Source organism: Sinocyclocheilus rhinocerous, unplaced genomic scaffold (assembly GCF_001515625.1).
Source record: "Sinocyclocheilus rhinocerous isolate Xijiao unplaced genomic scaffold, SAMN03320098_v1.1 scaffold623, whole genome shotgun sequence".
NCBI classification, from domain to species: domain Eukaryota; kingdom Metazoa; phylum Chordata; class Actinopteri; order Cypriniformes; family Cyprinidae; genus Sinocyclocheilus; species Sinocyclocheilus rhinocerous.
Window position 1 is genome coordinate 373,564 of NW_015644631.1, and position 11,864 is coordinate 385,427.

Below are 11,864 nucleotides of genomic sequence, written 5' to 3' on the forward strand. Positions count from 1 at the left end.
ATTACTTTGTCGATCATCTTGGTACTTTTCTGGACCTTGAACGTGGTAGTTACCTTGCTGTCTATGGGAGGGTCAGAGAGCCATCAGATTTCATCAAACATATCTTAAATTGTGTTCCGAAGATGAACGAAGGTCTTACGGGTTTCGAACAACACGAGGGTGAGTAATTAATGACAGAATTGTCATTTTTGGGTGAACTAACCCTCTAAATACACAACTTTGGATGGAAGAATCTGCTTATCAGACTTGATTTTGCTGAAATCAGGAGCCTGCTCATGAATGTATGTAACATAATAAATCTTCTGCTTGCTTAATGCTTAGTGTTAGTGCTTGAGATTCATTAACTTTTGTAAACCAAGTGATATCATTTTCTTAAAGTGACGGACATGATGTTGGAGCGAGACCCAAAAGAGGAAATTCTGAAGGCGTTTAAACTTTTCGATGATGATGAAACGGGAAAGATAAGCATGAGAAACCTGCGGCGTGTCGCTCGTGAACTGGGCGAAGACATGAGTGACGAAGACCTGCGAACCATGATTGATGAATTTGACACTGATGGGGACGGAGAGAGTAAGTTGCTGGATTTTTATCTAGGGAGAGGAAAAAAAGTGCTATTTTTATTGCCTCTGATGAATGGAAGTAATTACTGTGCTTTTCCCAGTTGGCCCAAAGTGCTTTTCTCAATTAAGGCACAGCAAAGTAATGTATTGCAGCCAACAAAAATGGGAACAGTGGAAATGAAGGCTGAGTTGAAAGCTGTTTGTGTGTCCTTTGGCGTTGTGAAGAGCTATATGTAATTTAATCAGCAAAATATTAATAATTGTCTGTGCTGTGAATAATTAGGTTAAAAGCAAAGTGAATTTAATTGATCACATTTGTTCTTGGACTCTTTCAGTTAATCAAGAGGAGTTCATCTCCATCATGACCGGCGACTCGTGAGCAGCTGTGAATCAAAGAAAATGTGTGCTGAAGATTTGGCTGCACATACGCTGTGAAGAATCAATCGATCTGACAGACTGACCTTATTCATGAGCAGTAAACCACATTTCAGATGTATGGAACGGTAGGTCCGATTGGTGCTGAAATTCTGGACAGACGCTTGAACTGAACTGGACGTGAAGGACAAATGACATTTTAGGTCATGAATAGGTTGGTTAGATTTTTATTGGGATCCTTTGTATTTTATCATTGCAAATGTGTTCTGTCTTGAGTATTAATAGTTTGTGTTGTAGTTGTAGTTCATTTTGCATTTGCATTTGAAATAACATTCCAAAGTACTATTTATTGTAAATACACAGTAAAAAACAAACATCATTTTCGTTTGTCTCTTTGACTAAAGCGCAGCGTCGTCATCACAGCCATGTTGGTTCTCATGGAGAGCATGGGATAAAACAATGCTAAATACATATATCAAATGAAATTATACTGCGATAGCATATTTATTTAACTGATCCAGTTCTAAACTGATTCCAGGCAATGCAGCTCATTTTTTTCAGAAACTATAGGATTGCAGTTCTTTTCCCATGTTAAGGTCACTTGTTGAAATATTATTATATGTATAATATTATAAATACTAATATATAATAATTATATTAAAAGTTAATTAATATATTGAATTTCACATAAAAGCGATGTGTATGCCAATAGTATAACATCTTTATAATGTCATCTTTTTTTTTAAGTTAGTCATTTAAAATTCTGATTATAAATTTAATTTCTGTAATTTAATAATTGTGATGCATCAGTGAATCATTTCTTTTTTGTGATTCACTTATTTTTTTTTTAATTGTTCTTTTTTTCTACTCCAATCATGTAGTTTTAGTGGCATTCTTTTGTTGGTTTAAAAGGGGATTTTTCAGTCTTGGCCAATAGAGGGAGACATTATTCAAAGAAAAGTTCTGCTGTTGCGTTCATTGGGTTTTCAAAAAGACTGCAGTTGGATGTTATTATAGTCCAGGGAAAAGAGAGATTTCTGTTCAAAAAGACCAAAACTTTTAACACTCCAAAAATTATAGTCCTTAATAATACACCTTTAAAAAAAAAAAAAGGTATGAATATAATACCATCAAAGTGGAGGAAACTCAAAAAAAAAAAATACTAGTTCACATCTGTGGCAGAATTTGTGTGTGAAGCAATCTCTGCAAAAATCTTTTTCAAAGAGCTGCTCAGGTTCATTGGAAAAGTTTGACACCTACAAAAGTTTTGTTCCTTGGCTTGATCCTGGGCCAGATGTGTGCCTATGTGGGATCGATTCAGCTGTCAAAACAATGTGACAGTGAGATGACAGGAAGGCTTTAAATGGCTGAATGTGTTGAGCATCACCTCTTATAACACTATCCAAAATTAAACATGTGACCGCAGCTCTGCAGAGGCTGACATCGATGACTCCAGGCGTATCTGTGCCGCTGTGAGGATAATTTGGTCAGTGTGTCTCTGTCTGGAAGCAGAGGTGGCGCTGCATGAGGTAAGGACAATCACCTACACACAACATCAGCACAGAAACGGTTGTCATGGATACGGGTGAGCAGCTCACAAAAAAGCCATGTGTGCTTTTTTTTTTTACCTGCTGCATTCAAACAAAACAAATCAGGCCAATGAGATGAGCAAGGTTTGATTAATGCCAGTTGAAATGGATCAAATAAGCAGGATTTTTCCACACATGACAGTATTATCTATATAAAAGAGGGGAAAAAAATCTTTTTTTTAATAACATTTTTTGTTTTATTATTTTTGATATTTAAAAAAAATTAAATTCATTTTTTTTTTTTTTTTTTATATGGATTTTTTTAACTAGATTGGAATATTAAAATTAAAAAATATATATTTAAATACATTTTTAGTGCTTCATTATTTTATTTGAGACAATTTAGAAATGAAAGTATGTAGTTCACCCAAAAATATTTTGTCAATAAAAGCCATGTGTGCTTTTTTTTTTTTACCTGCTGCATTCAAACAAAACAAATCAGGCCAATGAGATGAGCAAGGTTTGATTAATGCCAGTTGAAATGGATCAAATAAGCAGGATTTTTCCACACATGACAGTATTATCTATATAAAAGAGGGGAAAAAAATCTTTTTTTTAATAACATTTTTTGTTTTATTATTTTTGATATTTAAAAAAAATTAAATTCATTTTTTTTTTTTTTTTTTATATGGATTTTTTTAACTAGATTGGAATATTAAAATTAAAAAATATATATTTAAATACATTTTTAGTGCTTCATTATTTTATTTGAGACAATTTAGAAATGAAAGTATGTAGTTCACCCAAAAATATTTTGTCAATATTTTCCTGCCCTAAGTCACCCCAAAGCATTTATGCCTTTCTTCTGTCTAACAAGAATTTAAAACGTATTTAAGAATTAAGTCTTGCATTTGCATATTCAAACATCTAACGTCGCAATCAGTTACGAGAAGCAAGAACCAATGCTGTTTGCTTTAATTGACATTAAACCAGGCACAATAAACCTTAATGTACTTATAACATTTTAAAAAATTGTATATACATAAGCATGAATGAGATTTACGAGCTATGGTTGTCAGTGATTTTCATTCCCTACATATAGTTTTATATGACTTCAGAAAACCTGGAACATTGCCTACAAGTTGTTTGAACAATTTTAAGATTAATAATTGCATTGTAATTGTGGCCAATTATATTGAAATTCACTGTATGTCTCTGTATTGTGTATTTAGTAAGTGAAATATGTAGGAAACATCACGTTCCTGAAATCACACGGAGGAAAAACAATTCAAGAGATATTTTAAGACCAGTGTTTATAAATAGCACCAAAAACTGTAACCAAAGTTCATCTAGAGCTGAAATCATCTGATGGCGAAATGTGGTCAAATGTCGTAATACAATACACTGAAAATCACTGGCGTGCTTTAGATGAGGGAAAACCGAGGTTAAAGGTCATCCTGTCATTAACATCAGGCCGTAGTGGCAGTAATGGCTTCCTTCTCAGTTGTCCAAAGAGTCTCCAGAGACCGGATCCTCTGTTAAATGAATGTTTTGCTTTACAAACTAACCAAAAAAACCTTGAGTGGACCGCAGACGGGCATCAAAGTTCTCTTGTGACAAAACTACAGGTTGATTGTAGATTAGCCGCCGCCGCGAGACGACATCTGAATCACGGCACAATGCTCTCAGCTGGTTGCGATCAGATGGATTAGTTTGCTTTGCTAATTATACAGAGCAGCCATTCAATAAAGAAGTCAATAGCACCGCCTAGGCGTTCGCCCTCTAATTTTGGCTTTCAGGATCCCGTAACGACTGTAATTTGGAGCATATTTAACTTTGGTGTATCTTAAGTCGAAGCCACACGATCATGGCCTACTCGTACAAATTTCAAAATCTTCTAAGACATTTCCCCCACACATGGTAATTTAAACTTGGAGGGAACCGTTTGTTAAAAAGACTGGCGTATCCATCCATTGTAAATTTATTTATAGAGTGTATACAATCCAATTACTATCGCTCGAACACAAGCTCATCCGTTTTAGAAGCGTATATGAACGCCACAAATTTCTCCAGTGAAGAAAACTGCATTTTTGAGGGCGACATTTTGGCCCGGTGATGTCCGTCTTCCTCGTTATGCATTGCTTCTGTTCTGCTGAGCAAGTAAATCTGGACCTCAGGGCGAGGTTTTCCGTGACCTCCAGCATTTAAGGGTTTTCTTTGGCTATGATTGGTCCACAGAGGGTCAGCTGACTGCTGATAGCAGCTCATCATGTCTAACAGACTGTAGGTCAGGATAAGGGATGTCTTCTGTCCCTGAGCTCTATGGGAAGAGATGCCGGGATCTGTCACCTCAGCCGTTCCCACGAACTCTGCTTTGTCTGTGGGGGCTTCGAGAGCTGACTTCACTGGGAGTTTGTGAGACTGTCACAGCTACGTCTTCATTTTTGTTGGTTGGTTTGGTTGTTGAGGGAATACAGTCTTATCTTGGTTGGCAAGAGTTGAAACCCAAGTGTATTTCCAGGTGCGCTGCTCATTAGCACCTACAGCAGGCTATATAAAAGGCGATGAGATGATCAACAACCAGGTTTATGGTATTAGATAATGAGCATAGACTCAATTTCAGGAGCCCGTTCTTTGTACGTCGCTAACTCAGTTAGCTGGATTTGATTGTTGATGATTTGGCATGATCTTGGATAGTTTGGTTCTTTGAAGTTCATCCCGGAGTTGCTGTCATAGCAACAGGTCTTTAAGCTTAAACCTGCTCAGGAGCAGGCTTATTTCATGTAAACAGGATTAGATTGCATCTTTTTAAGCAGAATTGATACTTAAAATCTGTCCCAGCCACCGCTAATTTATTACAAGAGTATCCTACTGATCCAGGGACAATAATTTAAAATAATAGTCATTTAAAAATTAATTTAAAGATATTATAATAATGTTGTGTAGTCTTTAATACTATAGACACAGCCAATTTTACTCACTGAAAGATTTATTCATTATAAAGTAATTATCTTCATAATTGTATTAGTCTTACACACGCAATACAGATAATGTAGAGTCGTGCATTAATTTGAGTGATGACCGATATTATGGGAGTGGCTTGATGGAGCGCAGGAGATGCAGATAACATGATCTTGACCCTTAAGAAACTTTAATTAATGCTGTCACGTAACAAATCTGTTCAAATATAAAATTAAATGAATTGCTAATTACTACATTGAAATAAAAATGTAAAGCCTGTACAAATATTAGAAATCGTGAATATAAATAATTGGGAATCATGTAAAAAATTAAATAAAAACAGTGCACATTTCATTTATCTATTATAACATTTATGTAGTTTTGTTCGCTTGGCTGTTTCCTTATGAAAGTCCAGAAATTTGTCAAGTTTTTTTTCGTCAGGTGTCTTTTTTTAATTATATGATGTCATTAGGTTGCTGTCTTGCCGCCAGCCAGCTTATCATCAATACTAAACTACTAAAGACATCCAATTTTTTCCCCCATATTTTTTGGAGGGCACTTGGTTCTATAAAAACCACTAATCAGGTTAATCAGGACTAGGGTAATTTTATTTATTTAATTATTTAATTAATTTAAAAAAAAAAAATCCTTTTCATAAGCTTCATATAATATATATATACTTTTTAAATTTTACTGACCCCAAATTATCTGATTAAAATAGCATTTCAAGCTAACCCTACTGCACACGCGTCAATGCGGCTGAATTGTTTTATGGGCAAATGTTAAAGGGTTAGTTCACCCAAAAATAAAAATTCTGTCATTAATTACTCACCCTCGTGTTGTTCGAAACCCGTAAGACCTTCGTTCATCTTCGGAACACAATTTAAGGTATTTTTTATTAAATCTGATGGCTCTCTGACCCTTCCATAGACAGCAAGGTAACTACCACGTTCAAGGTCCAGAAAAGTACCAAGATGATCGACAAAGTAGTCCGTGTGACATCAGCGGTTCAACTGTAAAGTTACGAAGCTACGAGAATACTTTTTTGCGCAAAGAAAACAAAAATAACGACTTTATTCCAAATTTTCGTCTCTACGAAGCACTTGTGAGCACTTGTGGACGCGCGTTCACTACAGTATCATGACACGAGCATGTGGTGGTGCCGGCGCTGACCCAGATCCGGCGTGATGACGTCATTATGCCAGATCTGGGTCAGCGCCGCCACATACTCGCGTCATGATACTGTCGTGAATCCACTTCGTAACTTTACAGTTGAACCACTGATGTCACACGGACTACTTTGTCGATCATCTTGGTACTTTTCTGGACCTTGAACGTGGTAGTTACCTTGCTGTCTATGGGAGGGTCAGAGAGCCATCAGATTTCATCAAAAATATCTTAAATTGTGTTCTGAAGATGAACGAAGGTCTTACGGGTTTCGAACAACACGAGGGTGAGTAATTAATTTGTGTAATAAAGTGAGTAATTTTTGGGTGAACTAACACTTTAAGGGGAAATCAGACTCCGATAAATCATTACTTCATATGCAGTTGAGTCAATAAGCATGATAATTGGAAATATTTCAACATTTTCCCCACTTCTCGTTTTTTCCCATGTTGCAGTTGCAATCTAGATGATGTTTCAGATGTCCGTGAATAACATATTCCATATACATAGTACTTTGAGCATAGAAGATCAAGCTTAAATGAGTGATTTGGTGGCCCTGTCTTGTCACTTTTGACAGATTAACATAAATGTATTAAATGACACACTGTATTGCGTGTGAATAACACGCATGCTGTTTATTCTAGTAACTGCAGCTTTATGTATTATATTTTCTTCATGTATTGTATCTATTATCATTTAATTCTCCTATTATGTTACAGAATACTGTGCGACGAGTATTCAACTACAACTGTTTTCAACATTAATAATAATAAGATTGTTTCTAGAGCAGCAAATTAGGATATTAGATTGATTTCTGGATGATCATGTGACACTGAAGACTGGAATAATGATGCTGAAAATTCAGCTTTGCATCATTGAAATAAATGACATTTTAAAATAGATTCAAATAGAAAATAGTTATTTTAAATTGTAATAATGTATCACAATTTGACATTTTTACAGCATTTTCTTGTTTCATAAACATTAGAAAAATACTTAATTATTTCAGACTTTCGACTGCCAGTATGTCTTTAGCTAGATATTTTGAATAATACTTAGACCCAGTCCTCATATTTTAAATGCTATTTACATCCCTAATGATATTACTATTAATGCTTATTTGTTTTACTTTTTAGGCTTTGAATGAGCAGTGCTTGTTTGGACCTGCTGTCTTCTATAATAGGGACGTCGAATGTGTGTTTCAACTCCAGTGAAGCTGAGAGCCACCCACTTCTACTTAATCTCTCTCTCTCTCTCTCTCTCTCTCTCTCTCTCTCCCTGCCCGGCCTCGTACCCATCCACTAATGTGTCTGGCCTTTTCTAAACCTGCTCAAGGTCAGATCCAATGTTGATTGTAAAACGCTGCATCGGATGATTACTGGGGGATTAAAGGCGGGAGAAAATAGGCAGATGATGAGCGTTGCGATTGAGACGGGGGTAAAGCAGAGCGGGTGGGCATCACACAAGTTATATGCCTTTGGAGCTGGCACATGCTCAGCTGTTGGAGACTGGACCGGTTTTCCAGCCAACGTGTGAGTCATTCAGTAGAGATGCTCCAGAAATAAACAGCCTCTCTGTTCTTCCTGGTTACAGGCCTGTCCCGCTTCCTTATGTGGTTTCTGTTCGGGGTGCTGGTGGTCTGGTGGGGTCTGAAGGGGAAGCCTTGATGTGAAAAACAGGAGCACGGCAGCATTTTGGGGTTCGAAAGATGTCATATTTAGGCAGGGCAGCTGACCCATTTTAATATCATATGTTTGGACTGCTGAACTGAAAGTGTCCACCGCCTTTTTGAGGCCAAGAAATGTGTATTCAAGCCAAAAATATTGCACAGCAGAGTGACCGATAAGTCAACATGAAACCGAAATTGACGCTCTTTACGCTCTTATAATCTGAATGATTATACATGTTATTCCACAGAAAAAAAAATCTTTCACTTGCTCACAATCTAAAAATTACTTTCCTTGTTGGCTAACTCCATTCTTGTATACACCCACTTTTCACAATCCAATTAATTCCAAATCTTAGCCTATAATAAATAATCTAAAATAACCTAGACTATTATATAATTGATGTTTAATATACAGTATGTATTATATATATATATATATATATATATATTAGCAAAATTACATAAATTATATTTTATATTAATTTATTAAATATATAATATTACAATTACAGCATAAATATATTTTACTTATATACTTTATAATTGTATTTATTTTCTCTAAATATTTTAAATTTAATATATAAAATGTGATATATAATGTATTTTTTATAATTGATGTAATTTTTAGTATGAATATAAAATACATAGTTGTTAATATACATATGCTAAAAATTACATCAATAAATATAAGCAAAATTGCATCAATTATATATTAAATATAAAATTGTATTAAGTTCGTATTCCAGATGCCAGCGAGTAGCGTTCTTTGAGCGGCACAAGCGTGGAAGCTGTCCACGGGATTGTGGCGCCACTGCGTGACTGTGGTTAGACAGCCTGACCGCTCTGATTTCTCTGAGCCAGGATAACAATATTTCATATATATACTTACCATCGCAGTGGCACCCTTTAAAAAGACGTATTGTCTTAAGAACAATCGCCACCCACTATAGACTGCAGTCTTGCTGTGAGGAGCCAAAGGAGTGGGCTCCGTTTCACAAACTTTTCAGCTACAGAAAAGGCAGCCGTCCCATCGGCAGAATAACAACACTCCCACTGGGGAAATGGGAAATGGGGCTTTTGGAGTGCTTTAACTCGTATGAACTCTGCCATGCTATTGTCTGCTAATCTGAAATGGCCAACGTGGAATCTGTTTCACGAAATCTACTTTTTTGATGATGGAAATTTGGCTACTCTAGCTCAAATGGGTGTTTTACAGACGATCAGAATTGTTTTCTTTTGCATTATAAGCCTAGATGACCTGGTGAATTGAATGTGAATGCAATGACCCCAAAAGTACTTGGACCCATACACTACTGTTCAAATGTTTGCCATCTGTAAGAATTTTGTAATATGTTTTTGAAAGAAGTCTCTTATGCTCACCAAAGCTGCATTTATTTGATTAAAAATACAGTAAAAACAGTAAAATTTAAATGAACTGTTTTCTATGTGATTATATTTAAAAATGTAATTTATTGCTGTGATGCAAAGCTGAATTTTCAGCATCATTACTCCAGTCTTCAGTGTCACATGATCCTTCAGAAATCATAATACGCTGATTTGATGCTCAAGAAACATTTCTTATTATTATTGATGTTGAAAACAGATGTGCAGTTTTAATATTTTTGGAAAGATTTATACATTTTTGTTTTCAGGATTCTTTGAATAGAGTGTTCAAAAGTATGGCAGCTGGTTTCCGCCACAGGATGAAAAAATAAAAAAGTAACCGCAATTTTCTGACAATTTACAACTTGCAAGTCTTTTTTTTTGTTTCTGCCATGGAATATAAAAGGTAATTGCAATGTTTGTTTGTTTTTCCTGCAATTGCGAGTTAACATCTCTCAAATCAGACTTTTTTCTGTATTGCGATGAAAAAATATTCATTTTTATCCTGTGACGGAAACAAGCTTCCATTTAAAAAAAGGAAAAAAAAACCATAATTTATTTAAAATGATAATATTTTGTTACATTATAAATGTATGTCACTTTTATTTATTTATTTTAATGCGTCCTTGCTGAGTAAATGTATTGATTTATTTTGAAACGTTTGAAAAGTTGTCTAAGTCACAAGTAAAAATCTTAATGTTGTTGCATTAGATGACAAAATTTCATTTATTTTAAGTGAAATATTTCACATAAGACATTACTTTTGAGTTTAAATCCTAACCAATGTTTAAAATGCAGTCAAAAAGTGTTGCTTTTGTGGAACTTTTGACCTGTCGCTTAAATGTCATTGCAAAAATGGTTAATAGAACTTAGTTTTGTGAAAAGCATTTCTTTCTTTGTAGATCTACTTGGTTTGATATTTTATACCGCAATGACATTTATATGTTATGTGGCTTAAGTATCCAAATACTTTTTGGGGTCACTGTATATCACTCCAGTTGCGACCTTTGACCTTGCATTGCTGGGGGATGTCAGTCATGCAGTCTTTCAGTAGAGGTCACCCTTTATTCAGATCCACTCTTTCCTCATGACCATGTGTCCTGCAGAACAAGGGTTCCACCATGTGAAGCGTGTTCACGTTTGTGTCATACAGGCCCTGGGTTGTGGTTTAAGGCTATGTAAAGATTTACAGATAAGACTAGGAATGCAAAGATCAGCTCACTGACGCAGCACTGGAAAAAAAAAATCTCCATTGCCCGAGGCTGTACATAAATTTCACATTTGCAACACTGGTCTCACAACACTGCTCACCATTCAGTTCTAAAGAAAGGAGTAACTAACTAAGCACCGTAAAATGGGTCATAATTCTCCTCACACTCATATGGCTGATTTGGTCATCTAGGGAGTAACAAAAAAATTAAGCGCTCTCTGGTTTGAGCAAAATGAACTTTAAACGGTCACAGACAGATTAATAAAGAGACATGAAAAGTCCCTGTAGTTTATTTTAGTAAAGTGTTTCCTGCTAAGTGTAGAATCTCAATTTTATGGATCCAACTTAAGAATCACATTTGCATAGAGTGACTACAAACATTGACTAAAGTTTTGCACTTGTCAATGTGCAATGCAAAGTTTCAATTCAAAGTTTTAAAAATGTGATTTTGTTTTGGATGGTTGCTAGGGTGTTGCTGTGTGGTTTCTAGGGCAAGGCTGGGTGGTTGTTAAGGTCTGAAAAGATGTGTATCTTTTCTTTATGTACTTTATTGTAATAATTATTTTGTAATTTTAGTGCATATATTATGTATATTAACAACAAATGATACAAAGAAATATAATTCTATGCATATATTGACATATATACATACTGTGTGTGTATATATACTGTATATATATATATTTACTGTGTAAAAAATACGGTAGCAACGTTTTAGGTTTTACGGTTTTAACTTAAATTTACAGTTAAATACCGTAATTTCATTAACTGATATAATGTTAATATACCAACCTATTGAAGTACTGAAATCTGTTTTGCACCTTTGTAATACACTGATAACCACCAAATGCAGGTGGTGATGAGAAAGTCACACAATGAACCAAAGCCTATCACAAGCAGCTTTTAAATAATAACATATATAGAAGGTACACAGTGTCATTCACACAAACACCAAACACCATCATGATAACACACATGAAACTGAAATAATGCAATAAACATTAATTTAA

General features: G+C 35.1%; 1 protein-coding gene across 1 annotated transcript in view; it reads left to right on the top strand.

Moving 5' to 3' along the window:
* cetn3 (centrin 3) overlaps positions 1-1,314 on the top strand; it is a 4,670-nt gene extending 3,356 nt beyond the window's left edge. Inside the window, exons 4-5 of the mRNA XM_016576367.1 lie at positions 379-570; positions 896-1,314. Of these exons, the coding sequence (XP_016431853.1) occupies positions 379-570; positions 896-939 (236 nt within the window). The 3' untranslated portion in view covers positions 940-1,314. The remainder of the gene's footprint in view (positions 1-378; positions 571-895) is intronic.
* The last annotated feature ends 10,550 nt before the right edge of the window (positions 1,315-11,864 follow it).